Source organism: Colletotrichum lupini, chromosome 3 (assembly GCF_023278565.1).
Source record: "Colletotrichum lupini chromosome 3, complete sequence".
In the NCBI taxonomy this organism is placed as follows: Eukaryota; Fungi; Ascomycota; class Sordariomycetes; order Glomerellales; family Glomerellaceae; genus Colletotrichum; species Colletotrichum lupini.
Window position 1 is genome coordinate 4,150,807 of NC_064676.1, and position 16,744 is coordinate 4,167,550.

Sequence of the window (16,744 nt, forward strand, 5' to 3'; positions counted from 1 at the left end):
CTCTACAGGCTTGACTATCTGCTTGTTGACGTTGTCAAATACCGTACTCTCTCCAGCTGCTTATTGTCATTAATGTATCAAGGTTGGTATAGTATGGAACATTAACAACAACAATCAGAAAGGAAGACCCATACAAGGCACAACCTGGGACTTCACAAGGACGCTAATACACTGATTGCAGAAATTGTTTTGGCTATTATGAAACGCGATCCACGTCGGCCCAGCTAAGTGGCTCGTTCCTGTGAACAATACCGAACCGTCTCTTCCACAGACAAGGAACCCTTTCCCCCAGGCGTTCACTCCAATTTTGAGCCGGGCTACGGGATATTGGGGGGGGGGGAGTCGGTTCAACGTAGCACCGCAGGACAACTCTCCTAACCGCGCGCCGCCGCCCGCTTTCCGCCGCCCTTGCATGCACAGTAAAGCTCAGCCGGGCTCTAGTTTTCAGGCACTGCCAGGCTAACAGGTGACGATGCACATTATGGTTAGACGGAGGTAGTGTAAGCCCTGCAAGTGTGCAGATGCATCTTGGTACAGCGTACATACTTGGCATAACGCCTTGGAGATATCTGAGCTAAGCTGAATGCCGGCGGTGGCTACTCCATAGTCTGGACTGAAATACGTAAGGTAATCCACAAGCAACCAATGTCCACTTGCAGGGCTTGATTCATTCAGACTATCCGAACGCATACATAGTAAACCTCGTGACCTTACGGATACTGCGTACGGAGTACAGCACCCTCCTAACAAAGTGTGACTCCCGAGACCAGGGCAAGTTTGAGAGGCCGACAAACCCGCCCAACCCTATCGTGCCTTGACACTTGAAGAATTTCCACCGCACGGCGCAAGGTGACGGGAGCTGGTGGACCCCCACGACCACACATCGTCTCACCAGCCCCCAGGGGTGCCTTAGCGTCCACGGTCTCCCACAGTCTTGCGCCCCCTTCAGTGGCTTGAGCGTCGAGGGGCCCTGGACTTTGGACTCCTGAAGGGTTGGCTGTTTGTGCACTACGGATGGATTGCCTACGGTAGTAAGCAGTGCACAAACAGCGTCATCGAGCGAAAAGTCGATAACGAGTCAAAAACAGCAAAAGTCTCCAACGAGGGCAAAGAGGGCAAAGCCACAAAGCTACCGTTAAAAGACGGCGCCCGTGTTCGGCAGATCGTATAGGACGTGCACCGTCGTCCCATTTTCCCCACTGCTCACTGAGCCCAGACCTCACAGTCATCAGCCAACCAGTACGTGCACTTCCGACCGTTCAAGCTGCGATACGTACCTGCTGCAACTTATCCGGTTACCGTTAGGTTACCTAGGTTCTTACCTTAGCAGGCTTAGGTCCTCCGTTCACTCTGTTAAACCTCCAAGGGAATTAATTACCTGATACACTGGTCCAACCGAAGACGCGTTGAGCTGTCGCGCTTGTCGACCACCAACTACGATCAACGACAGAGCACAAGTCTGATCCTCGATCTGGCCTCCGCACTCTCACTGTTGGCATTCCTCCCATACATGACTTGCATAACCGATTGAGATGACACCTTCTAGCGCGAGGGTCAGGTCGCGCGATTCTGACTGGTGGTGATTTACAGTGGCTTTCTCATAATCCCTGTTCACCTAGTCGTGGGGTTCGCATGAGGACAGGAACCCAACTACATGTCTACTTCCTTGTCAGTGTTGACGCGAAATCCGGCCACGATTATGGCGACCAAGAGAAAGTCCCTGGCACTTGAGAGGCCAGAGGATGAGCAATCCGAGGGCAAAAAATCAAAGTTGATCCAGATAAAAGGCCAGGTCAGGCATACGCTTCTACAACAGCACTATGATGTCGTGCAGACACTTCGCGGGTACCTGCTTTCTAAACTGCCAGGGTCTTCGAGACTTCGCCGCAAGAAGATTGCAGCGTTGGGAAAAGACCAGGCACGGTGGGCACGCATTCAAGACCACGACATTGGACCAGAGCTTTCTTCGTTGTTAGACACAACCTTGGTCTGCACGCAACACCGCCCCAAGGCACAAGCTGACTCTCGGTGGGCGCAATGGCGGTCCTTCTCTCAGAAAGCCGACGACTCGGTTGTGTCTCTCTCGGGAGGTTTGGCCCAAGCTACTTCCTCGCAGTCAGAGGTAGGCCACTGCTACGCGACCAATATGTCTCTAAGGCTGACTGCCAAACACAGATCGTTGACTTTGTGGTGTGGCAAATATTCAACAGACACGCTGCTTGGCCGAAGCACCTCCTCTGCGATGGGTTCAGGAGGCAGGCTCAGAACATTGCCAACGCAAAAGGCCACGGTCGCGATAGCGGAATTCAGGGGCTGATCGCAGTTGACCCGAATCACTACGTGCAGGCTCTAAAAGAAGCCCCTTGGCCACAAGTACTTATGCTGCTCGGGAAATCAGGCGAGCAGATCATGATAGATCTCCTCATTGATACGGCGATATTTCTCCCAGTGAGAGCTGGTCACGGCAATATGTACCAGCTCAGTGGTATCCCCATGTCAGAGACGGGCATAGCCGCGAAGCAGGACAGCAAGAAGCAGACAAAAGGAGATGCCACAACGCCGCCACCCATACCTCAGGAGCGGCTCCCGTCTGAAATCAACCTTATCAGAAATCGCATGTTCTACGCTCGAGCTGCTCTCACCGCTAAGGGCACGGTTCAGTATGGACTGCGGCACATACGTAAGTTGACATTCGAACCAAAGACAAAGAGAGACTTCCTCTGACTCCGATCGACAGATGTTCTAAGTCGTTGTCCGCGTCTATCGTATCCAGAACAGGCAACCGAAGAAGAGAGATCAAGAACCACACAGGCGAACGAGCGCAACACGCTGAAAGTCATGATGTATATCTTCCCTCGACAGTTCGGCCTACACAACGCCTTCACCTCCAAAGTTGACCACTCCAAGACGTCGCAAAAGTTTGCAGACTATACTCTCCGCGAAGACGAAATCTCGTCAACGTTCAAGGGACGGGATATCAAGCTTCCAAAGAGGCTGCGCGGAGACACAAAACGACTGGTGCAGAGGCTACAACTTCTCCACGGTCGGTGCGCTTACGCTGAGATACTGCGGCATTACTGTCCTTCTGCTGTTGACTTCAAATCCCGGAACTCTGTCCCAAAAAAGCCAGTGAAGCAGTCCAAGACACTTGATCCTGCACCGGTGGCGGGAAGAGACAACCATACAGCTGTTACATCTGGTGCCCCCAGAAATAGCACACATAGCCGCCCCAAGCTTCACCAACCCGCGGCGCCTCCGCTACTGCCCACGTTTGATGCGATCACTGACTTGGCAACTCCCGCAGCTCATGTTTCCGCATTCTGTCAGGCTGTACTGGCCAAGATCATACCAGATGAGATGTGGGGCACTGGTGAAGGCGGAACTTACAACAAGAGTCAAATACTGAGGAAAGTCGATCACTTTGTCAAACTGCGGAGGTTCGAGGCCATATCCCTCTGTGAGCTCGCAGACGGGCTCAAGGTAAGCAGTCCTCCGGTTCTAATGGATTCTGTCTGACGCATTCATCAAGATTACCAGTATGGAGTGGCTGGCGCCTCCAGGTCTCAAAGGCCAGAAAACCAGCTTGACTGACATGAAGAAACGGCATGAGATTATGAACGAATTTTTGTACTACATTTTTGATTCGCTGTTGATACCCCTTTTGCGCAGCAACTTCTACATCACAGAGTCGAGCTCTCACCGCTACCGTCTCTTTTTCTTCCGGCATGACGTTTGGCGATACGTCGTAGAACCAGCAATGGGGAGTCTTCGAAAAAACATGTTTGAGGAGATCAAGCTTGACCAGGCTACCGCAATACTCGACTCCAGGCGGCTGGGCTTCAGTCGTATCAGGCTTCTGCCCAAAGGAAAGGGTATGCGGCCGATCACGAACCTGCGAAGGCGAACAGAGATCAGGGGCAGGAGCTCTGTTCTCGGCCCAAGTATAAACACTGTACTGGGCCCGGTACATTCCATGCTCAAGCTCGAAACGGTAACCCTCGTCATCCAATTTCTGTGTCATTCATCTAGTTACTAACGGCCTTTGCAGCAAAGCAATCCCTCCAGGCTCGGATCATCCATGTTTTCGGTGGGTGATCTCTACCATCGCCTAAATGCCTTCAATGCCAGATTTGGCGACCATCGGCCGGTATTCTATTTTGCCAAGGTAGATGTGCAGTCTGCCTTCGACACCATCCCTCAGGAGGCTGTGATCAGGCTGATGGACAGCATTCCGAATGAAGAACAATACATCATCAAGAAGCACGTCGAAGTAAAAGCCGGATTACTGGATTCTCGGCATCAGAAGAATGCTGTATCAACAGTCACGCGGCGGTGGCATTCCATCGCCGTCACCCGCAACGATACCACTGACTTTTCGCAGCTGGTGGAGGGGCGTCTCGGCATAAACCGCAAGAACACCGTATTCGTGGGAAACACCATGAGAAAGGAGCTAGAAACGGACGCGCTGATGGCTCTGATGGCATCGCATATCAAGCAGAACCTCGTCAAGGTGGGCAAGAAGTTCTACAGGCAGAAGAAGGGTATCCCCCAGGGCTCTGTATTGTCTTCCGCTCTGTGCAACTATTTCTACGCCGACCTCGAGGCGCAGCATCTGTCGTTCCTGTCTGAAGGGGAGGAGCAGGGAGAGGAGGGTGGAGAATGCCTGCTCTTGAGGCTGATTGACGACTTTCTTCTCATCACGACGGACCAGGCCAAGGCACGCAGGTTCGTCCGGGTCATGCATGGCGGACTACCCGAGTACGGCGTCGCTGTCAGCCCCAACAAGACCTTGGTCAACTTTGACATGGACTTTGACGGTACGAAAGTAGCCAGGCTTCCGGATGGGGCTCGATTCCCTTATTGTGGACTGGGTATCGACTGTGATACCCTTGACATTGTCAAAGATCGAGGTCATATCAAAGATACAGGTAAGCTCTTTGTGTCGCCGTCGTAAGGAGGTGAGAGAAGCAGCGCCACGCAGTGAGCTAACCTTGCCATCAGTGGTTTCCAATGCGTTGACAGTGGACTACGGGAACAAGCCCGGTCAGAATTTCCAAAGAAGAGTCTTGAGTACGTCCCACAACCTTGCTACCCTGTGGCCAGCCCTCACTCATTTGAAATTCGATTCAATCCCGCCAGCTAACCTCTACGTCATCTGCCACCAGACGCCTTCAAAATCCAGTCCCACCTTATGTTCTACGACACCAAGCACAACACCCTCAAAACCGTCATGTCCAACCTCCACAAGGCTTTTGCCGAGACGGCCGAGAAGATGTGGGCGTACTGGCGCTGTCTGCCAACCAATAAACGACCCGGTGACGGGCTCGTCGTGCGTATGTGTATTCCTTATCCCACTCCAACATACCATACTTGCCTTTTTTTCAATCCTGGCCTTGACTTTGACCCCCTTTTGACTAACGACACCCATTTCATCTTCTCACAGAGACCTTGGCCAAAGTAATCGACGTCGCTTACGGACTGCTCACGAGCAAGTCTCGGAGGGAAAAGTATCCAGAGTATGATTGCGCCGTGGAGAAGACGCAGGTTGCGTGGTATGTATTTCTTCCGCCCCTGACACATTGTTGTGGACATCCCGCCGTCTTACTGAATGGTTCTCTCAAAGGCTCGCTCTCGATGCAGTGAGGATGATTCTCGCAAAGAAACAGGCAAACTTTACGACGGTATTGTCATGGATCGATAAGGAGACAGGGCTTCTTGACGCCAAGAAGACGGCCCGGGCGAGGAAGTACGTACGAGGGTGAACAAACCAGAATAGTATCGTAGTGCAATGCACAAAAGGTCGAGGAGATTTTGGTGTAGCTTCCTCTGTGTATATTTATTCTGCGAGGCAGAATCCCCCTTGCCAGGTAAAACGGGTCGGATGGAACATGAACTCTCCCGTCTTTGTCTTACTCGTTACTCCTCTCCTGCCCCTCTCCTGTGCCACAGATCATCTATCCATATTGAACACGTCGGTGGCCGTTGTGATGAAACCATAGGAAACTGCCTTCTCGTACAACCCGGGAACCATGTTGCTTGCTAGGCAGTAGTTAGACTCGCAATTTTGGTGCGATGCGAAAAATGCCGTGTGAGGCGAAAGCACCAGATTTATCTCCGAGGTGAAATAACCTCCACACTGCCTTGCAGATATTTGAGAGCATACAAATCAATTTACAAGAGTAAAGTTGACGGTTATCGAATCTCACATGGGTGGTACCCAGCACTCCAGCCCTCTGTGTTGACTAATTTCAAAAAAAAAAGGGAGCGATTCAAAACAGAGCTACGACAAATGATCCTCGGAGAGATCATGAACGACCAAGGAAGATTCTTCCTGGAGAAACTCGCCGCAGCGTCCGAGTACCCAGATTCCCTCCTCTGCCAAGACGAACGACGGGCGACGCTAAAGGCACGCATCGAGCATTATGCCGAGAGGAAACATCAAGTATTTGACGAGGCCCAAGAGAAACGGAAGGATAATCCGTTGATCGTCGTTGACTTTGGCACGGGAAAGTCTCGATCTCCGGCGGCGGGGGGCGATTTCGATGTCGACGAGGTTGCCAACGATAAAAACGGTAGGGACAAGGCCGACTTACACATCATACGCAACATCGACGACTTACGAAACAAGCTGGCCTGGCCGGATTGGAAGCAAGGCCCGTGGAGATCTGAATACCTTGAAAAAGACCCTCCGTTGCGAGTGATGTGAGTCCGCTCATCGAAAGCAATCAAGCGCAACAGCAAAAAGGGGCACTAATGGCAGCGTAACCAGCCTGCTAGAGCGCATGTGGCCTACCTCGCTGCTACTGAACCTCAGAGAAGACGTGCTGTTGGAGATCCTAACCTACCACCAGATCCCGGCTCACTTCCTGACCTTCGTTACCAGCGGCGGTGACTCCTGGAGCTTCGCCAGTAGCATGAGCTTCGCGGTACGAAGACGCTCTCGGGCCCTGGTCAAGAACAGCCCACCAGCTTGGCGGTGCTAGGTCGTAGCGGTAGGCACATTCAGGTCTGCCTCACCTTATTCAGCATCCGCGAGTATCCCTCACATGCGCTGCCCCAGGACGCGGATCCCGCGAGAACACCGCGGTGGGAGACGCACTCCGCGGTCGTGTACGTCCATTTTGACATTATCGAGGGCACGGCGGTGTGGTTGCTCGCAAGCCCCCGATCGTATCATCCGGAAAGGGGTCACGGCACGCAGAACCTACTTTGGAACGCTTTGAAACACGACACGGCGAGTGACATGAATGCGCTTCAGTCGCTTGACGTCCCCGAGCGATTCCGTATCAGCGTTGACAGTCTCCTTGCGGCCGCCGAGTGGTCTATCGGGATGTTTTCGCATCACGTCCAGGACACAGAGAAGAGGCTCCATGAGTTGGTGAGTCCGTCTCGCCCCATAATGCGAGAGGCGCAGTAGAGCCGGAGCTATGCTAAGATGTCATGCAGACCAAGCCTTACGTCTATCCGTATGACGATGACGAGACGGTGGATGACAAGGCAAGCGCATCAATCCACGCCCAGGACCTTCGTAGAATGGCGTTCTTGATGGAAACTCGGCATGGCAGTGTCATCAAAGTTGAGAATAACCTTCGGGTTCTCCGCCGTCTCCGAGAGTTTTTCGTGGAAAATGTGGCCGGGCATCTCGGCCCTCTCAGAGATTCCCACGCCAATGACATCCGGACGCACATCAAAGGCTTTGCGGAGAAGTTGACATTGGTAATGGCAGAGATCGAGGACTTGTTGGACAGGGCATCAGCACTGGATAAACTTGCGAGGAACAGAGAAGAATACGTACGCGGCGACTAAGAGTGTCAAATCGAGGGGAGCGAACGCTAAACGGCTTAGATTCAACGGTTGCAAGCGCATCACTCGACTCAGCAAATGAATACAATCGCGGTGCTGACGGCGGATGACTCGTCCGCGATGAAGCAATTGTCTTTCATCGCCCTGATATTGTTACCAGTCACGGTCGTATCGGTAAGCCAAGATATCTCCCGTCGAGCATTGCTGTTGGAAGAAAGGCAGAACACGAATGCGCTGATCGGATGTCGTAACCAATGATATTCTATGCAGACGGTTCTCAGTACGGACATTGTCAAGTTTCAGGACCTTTCGAACGAAAACGAGAATGCCACCCGAGGCACGTCCGAAGGCCCCATTCCGATATACAGTTTTTCGGTGGCGGCCTTTGGCACATGGGCGGTCGCCAGCGTACTCATGACTATCGCGACTTTGGTCATTGTCAAGCCGGCAGGGAACCGTAGGAGGCAAGGCAACGGCAGTGTAGACTATGGGACGCACGAACCTCCCATGGAGAAAACAAGGAGATCTCGACTGATAACGCGATTGTCTCATGCGTGGAACATTCGAGACAGGTTCGACTCAGCCGTAGACTCTTCGTCCCGCAATGCCAGACCCAGGCCACCGAGCCCGGCGACTTCGGCACTCGCGATTTCGATACACACGGCCCCGACGGTTGTCAAGATGACATCAAAGTCGCGAGGAACTCCGGCGGTGGATATGGACGCTCCCGTGTGTGCCGAGTCCTCTCAAACTTGGCCATCGATGGGGTACTGGCTGGGGGATGCTTGGAACACATTGTGGCGGTCTGCAAAGGATAAGGTGAACATGACGGAGATGGCGACGACACCTCTACCACAATGGGATAGTCGAAGAGACGAGGGACGAGAAGATGGGCAGAAATCGCGGGGAGAGGGTTCGTGAGTGCATGGTGTCCTAGCATGTTGGTTTAAGGCACAAGGTTATCCGAAAGGTAACGTAAGGTAGGGTCGTATCGTCTAAGTGCTGGATTCGGAGAAATAGGATCGGGCACGGCAGATTGGCACATGCCAGATCCCCTCGGTCCCTTGCTACCCTCCGAATCTCCAAGGCTGCAAGGTTATCTGACAGGCTCAGCTCCTGTGAGCCGCATCTTTGTTTCTATGTTTCTTTTGTTAAATTGCCACTTTCGATGCGGACTCGGTGTATCCTGTATTGGTGTGCTTGCGTTCCATTTGTTAACGGTCGAAGCGGTGGCCGAGGAAAGGCGAAGCTCATCATGACCCGATGATAGATAAGAGAAGCAGATGAAGATCAAGCCTAGGTCTAAGATCGTAATGTGGCGGTGCTTCCACGCTCCGTACTCGTGCATGCATTGTCGTTTCTTTGAGAGAGCAGTTTCCCATACCTACACCATGTAGGAGAAGGTAAGGCACCTTCATGACGCTGATGCATAGGAGGTTTTAGCGAATCAGCCCACTACACGCAGCTAGCGGGCGACTGAGTCCACCAGGAATGGCCCCCATGATTCGTCTTCCTTCGGATCCGACAGGGAGCCACCTCGCCTGGCCAATGATTTTCAGGGAAGGCCCCATCACCCGAGGCAGGTGCCGTGCAAAGATGGTGGCGGCCCGGGAAGCTTGCGTGGGGCGGGCCTTCCACACTCTTGCCTTTTCTGACCACACGACTGGCGGTGCAGGTGCAGGGGAAGCAGAGGAAGCAGTGGGCTCCGGCTCTTTCACAGACCGGCGGCCTGGTTGACGTCAGACGAAAAGATGCGGCGACTTTGCGTACCTTGCCTTATGCTCGCCTCCCGCCGGCTCAGCTTACCACGCTTACTACCTTACGCCAGCACGCCTTATCCGATTTAATTAGACAGCAAAACACAAGTGCAAAGCGCGAAAGGGACAAACGAGAGAGCAGCTAGTGAAAACAATATCCTTACCCTGTTTATTAGTTCCATCCGTCTATTTCCCTTTGCCCATTATCTCGCCCACTATCTTACACCCCGATACTTGATCCATCCTTGCTCGCATGACACTGCCATCCCATCCTCCTTCTACAATCTGCTACCTATTTGAGATCTCAGTTTTGTTTCCAAAGGGGCGAAACACATCTTGACTTGCCATGTTCTGTGGACGACAGGAGCACGCACACACTCACACCCACTCGCCTCATCCATAATCATCATCCAACTCACCCACACACGCCACACGTCGCATAATTTCAGCCCATCGCACTGCCGCTGGCCCGGGGCCTTTACCTTTGAACCCTCGTCTCTATCTGCCATTCTGACCACCTCGCTCCAATTCAAACCGGTTACGGGCTCTTGAACCATCCCGTTCTGCCCACTCGCGACAACCGTACTCGGGTTCGCTTTGGAAACGACATCTGACAACTTGGTCCAAGCACGCCGAAATCCACGAGGGTATTGGTCCAAATTGTGTGGCAGACTCTTGTCAGACATCGGAACCATACCAACTATTCTCAAGAGGCTTCAAGTGTTTACTGATTCCTTCCTCTCCAACCAGAAAATCCTGGTTGTGGCTAAGTCAGCGCCTCTGTTGCCTTTCCGTACTCGGAGACTCAGCCGTGTCTCGTTTATCTCGTGTAATGTGCGAGTCAGACAGATACGCAGCTAGCTGCAGCTAATGCCGTTTTATTTATACAACACTGCATCCTCTCTTCTTCCTACGACTCTTGGCTCACCATCACCGATTACCATTAGGCGTTCGAGGGGTCTATTTCCTGGCGAAAAATACTATTTGCTGCAGTCCAAGGAAACTATCCGGACCGAGAGCAATATGGCAGCTGACATCACCACGACACTGGGTATCCCAGGCCTCGCCGCCCCGATATTAGCAAACGCTACAAAGCCTAGCCTTGCCAACATCAGCGCTCTCTTGCTTGCCACCATAGTTCGCGATAGCTACCGTGCTACCTTCAAAGCTCGCGTCGCCGCCGGCGAAGCACGACCTTTTGTACTCCCTTATGGCATCTTTGCCAGCTTCATCGTCCCCATCCTCTACTTGACCTTTCCGCACACCAAACGGCCGTGGCTCTACAAGGCAAGATGGCTCGTGCTAGCCTTCATCGTCATCTTCAACATTGACATCTTGCTGGGCACCTCTAGCACCAACATGTCCATATCTTATGCTAGCGGCCTGTCAGCCTTCTGGGGAATACTGTCTAACTTAATTATGCTGATATTCACGGCACCACAATTCGACTACGAAAGAGTTGTTCGGAGGAGGAAGGGTGTCACCACCCCAAACAGATCCAAGTCGTCTGCGGCTGGCGCAGCTCCAACAAACGGATCCGGACTCAGGAAGCGAGCTAGTAGCAAGAAGCGAAGAGCCGACCAAGTCACGGCCCCTGAAGTCAACCTCGAAGAGTACGAGTACTACTGGCAGACTTTCCCAGAGAATGGATGTTTTTCAGAGCGACTGGGCTGGGTTACCGACCTCTACACCAACTTCAGAGGAGTCGGTAAGAAAGCTTATTCCCCCATGCTAGAACGAGCTCTATATTAACGTAAATCAGGTTGGACTTGGGCTGTTTCGTCGGTTCCCAGTCCAGTTCCCCCGGAGAACCCTGGTACGGGTGAGCTCGTCAAGATGGATACCATTCCGTTGGAAACCTTCGTGGGGTGCCAGACCTACAAAGACGAGAAAGAGTTCTTGCGACGGAAGGTCATCCCCATCGCAATCTCCTATATGATCCTCGACATCGCCAAGGTTACCATCATGGAGGACCCATACTTCTTCCTCGGATCCGATTCGTTACCCCTTCCTGCACATCTCGCGGCTCTCCCACCATGGGCCTTATCCATATGGAGGCATGCTTCCGTACTCGGTATTCTCTACGCCGCACTCGTTATGGTCTTCTCCGTTCATGATCTGTTTCAGTACTATGTCCTCAGCAGAGTCTTCCCCATGCGGGGTGAGCTGTGGCAGTACTCCACGGTCTTTGGTTCCTTTACACAGATCTTGGACAGAGGCTTAGCCGGGTTCTGGGGAGCTTGGTGGCACCAGACCTTCCGACATGCTTTCTCTGCTCCAGTCAGTTGGGCTGTAAAACGTGGCTATCTCGAAAAAGGGGCGCGTAGCACAAAGGCAATTGGGATGTCTACCGCCTTCCTTCTTTCTGGTCTGCTTCACGGTTCCGGAAGCATCAGCGCGATCCCCGAGACCAAGTGGTGGAAACCAGCGCTTTTCTTCTGGTTGTCGGGGCTCGGCGTCCTCACTCAGCAAACGTTCTGTACGGCCATGAAGCCCCAGATTACAAAGATGCCTCGCACGCTCAGGAGAGCTGGGAACCTCTTATTCGTGCTCATGTGGCTGCACGTCACCGTCCAGCCGTTGGCCGACGACTTTTCGCAAACTGGCCTCTGGCTCATGGAGCCCGTCCCCGTTTCGGTCGTGCGGGCCCTCGGCTTCGGTCGCGGAGAGACGTCGTGGTGGAAGCCTGATATGGAAGCGATTGGACATTGGCATGTTGGACAGCATTGGTGGGATTCTGGGTTCAGCTACTAGAGCATCGGGCGCAAGCCCTCACCTCATGTTATGATACAACGAAGTAATGTGGTGGCTTGTTTTTGCAGATAAACTTTAGGGGAGATACTCCTTTTCTTTCGCCTGCTGCGTCCCCTCTGACTCGAGACCCCCGTTCACTTTGACGTGATCTGCACCTCCGCCCTCGTGCTGTTCTGTAGGATCATTTCCGGCGCGGAGCTTCTCGAGCCCATTCTCCTCCTCGGGCGTAAGTCTTCGGGGGACAACACACTCCTAGTGGTCGTTCTCCTGTATCTGTGTCGGTGAGCCTAGTATGTTGATCGGTGTAATGGGTCAGGAACACACCAACTTGACTACAATGTCTCTGTGAGGAAAGATTTGATTCATGTATGCCACCACGACAGACTTCTCTAGACCACAGATGGGGGTTCTATACCCGTACTGTATCCCCGAGAGGAAAAAGCTGCGCACGGTGGTGTTCATTTCGTGTGTCTCGAGCGTCCTGTCTTCTTGCTCGGTCCTCGAGTGAGCTTGGTCTGATGGTGATAAGTTCAGGCAGCTGATACCACATGCTGTTTTCCCAGGGCTGGAGGTCGGGCGATTCCCGTCAGGGAAGGGAAGAGCTGTGATATTTGATATCCATAAACGGTAGGTAGGCAAGCCTCAGCGGCTCGCACCTTCCCGCACATGACAACGAGGAAAGGGCGAAGGGTAGGTATATGGCCTCCGTCAAACCCATTCCCGTCACCAGCCAGCAGGCGCCCGTCTAGGTCGACGGGTCAGGTCAAACTGGCTGGGTGGTGGAGTGGTTAATGGTCAACGTCAATTATCTACGCCAACCAGCCTACTCGACGACAGGCTAAGCGCATACGAGTACCCCGAGTTCGAATCCCAGCATGAGCACCAAGAGATGTAGCCACACCGGTGGTGAACTCTTTTTTGAATGCTTTATAAATTGTCATTGCGTAGTCGGGCGAGTTTTTTGCGGGCTGATATGCGTACTCCTTACCTCGTATTGGCTGACTGCGACTACCATCTGGAGGTTCACTTTGCCACCGAGAGAAGGGACACGTGAGCCGACCAGCGGTGTTTTTTGTTTGGAAAGAGCGGCTCAAAGTTATCGCGAGCTTGCCATTGTTGCTTGTCATTTTGAAATACTCGCACCATACGAAGCCTACCCATCGCGGCACGACCACGTCACTTGAGCACGACCGAGAAATATGATGTGTACTGGTATGCTTGATTACTGCATACTACTGAAGCCTGATAACCCAGCTTCAACAACCCTATGAGCCTTCCTAGGCAAAACAATGAGAAAGAAAGGGGGTATCTGAGCCGAAAGGAGAAAAGCCATCCCAAACCCTAGTCTGTCCTAAACCTCCACCCTTTTCAACGCCAGTCTGGCCAACTGCGTTAGGAGAAAATGAGGGGCATCTCGCAAAACCCAAAGTCAGTTCCAAACCACAATCTTCAGCGTACTGATGCCGAAGACTCCAACTCCGTGACGGGGAAAGAAAGAACCACCAATTGTCAATAAGAAGAAGACGTGAAGCCAAGAGCAAAGAAAACCCAATGCCCAAAACTCAACCTCAAAGACGCGGAAAACCTAATGCCGATACCAGAACCTAAGCTAGCGATGTAAAAGTTGCTATTCGAAAGAAATGCCGCCTTTTGATGTCGTAGTACTAGTAAAGAGCAAGAAGAGTCCTCGATGCCATGTGATATAGGTCGTGGACATATTAGTTGCCGTGGCCGCCAGCCGACATGAACGTCAGAGTGTTGGCACCCTCGACGTCCTCGCCGTTGATGGGGTAGGTAAGGCCAGGCTGAAAGGCAGGCTGAACGACCTGTTCGAAAAACGTATTAGCAAAGTCATTCCAAACCTTTGTAGAGATAAGCTATGACTTACATCGATCTGCGTAACGCTAGAAAGATCCGCGGTAACGGCCTGAATAGCCTGATCAGTCCCGTCGATCCAGTTTCTCGTCAGAGGGCATCTTCCCAGCTTCATGTTGGACATGATGGCCACGGCGTAGCCGCGCAAGACTGCAATCGCAGGCAGCTCGCCGTTGTTGCGCTTCATCTGCGTCAAGACAATGTTGGTAATCCAGGCACTGTGGACGATCTCTCGAAGTACAACGTCACACTGCTGGCGCTGAGTGAGACCGGCGGCGCGGATGTGAAGCTTGAGCTTGGCCTGAATCGCATCGAGGAGATCGCCCAGGTCGGCGGTGACGAGGCGGCGGCTGGCGTTGCGCTCTTCAAGATTGGTGTTCGGGGCGATGGGCTGAGGCGGGAAGGCGTGCTGCTGAAGCGATACGGTCTGGAAAGACTGAACCTGGCCGGAAGACTGGCCCTGGCCGGAAGATTGGCCCTGGTTGGAAGTCTGAGTATGGGTAGATTGAGCCTGGTTGGAGGACTGAGCCTGGCCAGAAGTCTGAGACTGGGAAGTCTGCGAAACCTGAGCGACTTCAGGCGCCTTGCCCTTCTGAGAGCTCTTGGCCTTCTGAGGAGTCGCGGCCTTCTTGGAAACACCAACGGTGCCAGCGGACATGGAGCTCATGCTGGCAGTGAGAGAGTCCATCTTGCTAGTGTTCTGACGCTTCGCAGCCGGGGCCTTCTCGGCAGCAGCCGCCGCACGCTTGTTCTCGGCACCAGGGTGAAGCTGAGGCAGGCCGAGGTGGCGGGGACCTTCGCCGTACTGAGGGGCACGGAGGTACGCGCCTCCGCCCTGGACTTGACCCTGCTGGGCGTATCCATGATCCTGAAAATAATACGTGAGTAAAAGGATTGTAGTGAAGTAGAGGTGCAATTCTCACCTGGGCCGGGATGGCCTGCTCGGCGAGCTTTCCCTTGGCCTCGGGAATCTCAGAGATCTCCATCTCCTCGACCTCGGGCTCCTCCTTCTTGACGTTGCCGCTGCCGCTGCCGCTGCGCATCTTCTCGTAGGTGTTGATGGCAGCGGCGCGGACGGGACGGGACTGCGCCAGTCCGACAGGAGCAGCCCTGCCCGCATCGGCGGTGGCGGCAGGGGCGGACCCCTTGCCGCCTGCCTCCGCGGGCGGGACATACTCCTTGTCGGAGGGCGCGCTGGAATCCATCTCGTCGAAGTCGGAGTCGGAGTCGGAATTGTAGTACGACTTCTTGCCCTTCTTCTGCTTCTTCTTGCCCGCCTTATTCTTCTTCGAATGCTTGGGCTTCTTGGAAGGGCGAGTGGTGGCGGAGGAGGAGTTCTTTGCCTTTGTGGGCGTAGAGAGAGCCAGGGACGAATTCTGGGTGGTGGTGAGGGTGGTCTGTAGAAGAGGGAAGGAAGGGGAGGAAATCAGCTTCTGGGTGAAGAAGACGGATGTGGGTGGAAATGGCGTACCTGGGTCATCTTCTTCGCAGAACTCTCGGGAGCAGAGGACGAGCCCTTGGTGGGCGAGGCATCAGGCGTGTTGGCCTGATCGCCCGGGACGGCGATGGCCACGGATGGCTGACCAGGAGCGCGCGATCCGCCAGCGCGCTGGGTCAAGAGTGCGTAGCGGTCCACCCAGTCGAAGTCGCCAACCTCATGAGCAACGTGAGAGCCGCGGTTCGAGATCTCGCCCTTGGCAACGCAGTCACGGCAGACGACGAAGCCGCATTCTCTGCACAACTGGTGAACGGTCAGGGCGGCGGGCATCTTCTTGCAACAGTCGCAGGTATTCTCGCTTAGATCAGTCTTTTTCCAGTTGTCGTGACCACGGTCTCGGCCACCCGAAGACGCGGTGTGAGTCTTGAACTGGTCCATGACGATGATTCTGATAAAGTTCGAAGTGATGATCGTGATGGATAAGGGGTAAGTAAGCTCGTTGAGTTACTGGTGTAGCGAATATTGATGGCTGAGCTGCGAAAGAAAGCTGGCAGTGTCGAGGGAAGAAACGAAAACTCGAGCTGTCGAGGGAAGAAAGAGAATCAAAACAAGAGAAGGCAGAAAGAAGAGGAAACAAAAAGTCCAGAGCTCTCGCCCTCCATGGAACTCTTCAATATCAAAAGAGCGGGTACAATAACCTGTGAATTGCCGCCTCATGAAGAAGCCCTAACCATAACGAGAGCGGGAGCAGTTGAGAAGCAGTGAGCCTCGCGTCCTCGAGAGAAATCTTCACCAGCAAGGGGACGGGTGAGACGGGGTCATTGCCTGCCTCAGGAAGAAGCACGCATCGCAACAAGGGCAGATCCAGGAAGATATGGAACTCTTGCTCTTCACGGAGACTCTTGATGAGGGAAGACTGGTTGAGAGAAAGGGGTAAAACTTCTACCAGCAATGCCTACGATCCATACTAGCAGAAGGGCAGATGTGAAAGAAGGGAATAGCTATCGATTCACAAGCTCTCGACATCAACATGATGGGCATATCAAAAGGGGTGAACTTACAGACGATTAAACAAAGACAAGGAGAGCAAGAAGAATTCAGTGCTGTGATAAAGACT

General features: G+C 53.3%; 5 protein-coding genes across 5 annotated transcripts; 2 read left to right on the forward strand and 3 right to left on the reverse strand.

Moving 5' to 3' along the window:
* Window positions 1-1,699: 1,699 nt before the first annotated feature.
* CLUP02_06009 (telomerase reverse transcriptase) lies at window positions 1,700-8,724 on the forward strand (the record flags this gene model as incomplete). The annotated part of the gene is made up of 16 exons (XM_049285013.1): window positions 1,700-2,122; window positions 2,176-2,680; window positions 2,774-3,480; window positions 3,530-3,991; window positions 4,049-4,817; window positions 4,905-4,928; window positions 5,002-5,070; window positions 5,166-5,333; window positions 5,444-5,552; window positions 5,624-5,746; window positions 6,262-6,702; window positions 6,770-6,926; window positions 7,061-7,378; window positions 7,447-7,791; window positions 7,879-7,977; window positions 8,074-8,724. 16 exons carry the CDS (start codon window positions 1,700-1,702, stop codon window positions 8,722-8,724), a joined length of 5,370 nt encoding a protein of 1,789 aa, XP_049142156.1.
* Window positions 8,725-8,749: 25 nt separating this feature from the next.
* On the reverse strand, window positions 8,750-10,246 carry CLUP02_06010 (uncharacterized protein; the record flags this gene model as incomplete). Its single annotated transcript, XM_049285014.1, has 7 exons — window positions 8,750-8,891; window positions 8,967-9,142; window positions 9,216-9,225; window positions 9,265-9,466; window positions 9,526-9,617; window positions 9,853-9,911; window positions 9,980-10,246. 7 exons carry the CDS (start codon window positions 10,244-10,246, stop codon window positions 8,750-8,752), a joined length of 948 nt encoding a protein of 315 aa, XP_049142157.1.
* A 184-nt stretch (window positions 10,247-10,430) lies between these two features.
* Window positions 10,431-12,314, forward strand: CLUP02_06011 (uncharacterized protein; the record flags this gene model as incomplete). The annotated part of the gene is made up of 2 exons (XM_049285015.1): window positions 10,431-11,268; window positions 11,323-12,314. The coding sequence occupies 2 exons, from the start codon at window positions 10,431-10,433 to the stop codon at window positions 12,312-12,314; spliced, it is 1,830 nt and encodes a 609-aa protein (XP_049142158.1).
* Window positions 12,315-12,389: 75 nt separating this feature from the next.
* CLUP02_06012 (uncharacterized protein) lies at window positions 12,390-13,329 on the reverse strand (the record flags this gene model as incomplete). The annotated part of the gene is made up of 4 exons (XM_049285016.1): window positions 12,390-12,566; window positions 12,639-12,829; window positions 13,029-13,059; window positions 13,303-13,329. The coding sequence occupies 4 exons, from the start codon at window positions 13,327-13,329 to the stop codon at window positions 12,390-12,392; spliced, it is 426 nt and encodes a 141-aa protein (XP_049142159.1).
* A 703-nt stretch (window positions 13,330-14,032) lies between these two features.
* On the reverse strand, window positions 14,033-16,065 carry CLUP02_06013 (uncharacterized protein; the record flags this gene model as incomplete). The annotated part of the gene is made up of 4 exons (XM_049285017.1): window positions 14,033-14,140; window positions 14,203-15,057; window positions 15,113-15,586; window positions 15,661-16,065. 4 exons carry the CDS (start codon window positions 16,063-16,065, stop codon window positions 14,033-14,035), a joined length of 1,842 nt encoding a protein of 613 aa, XP_049142160.1.
* Window positions 16,066-16,744: the final 679 nt, after the last annotated feature.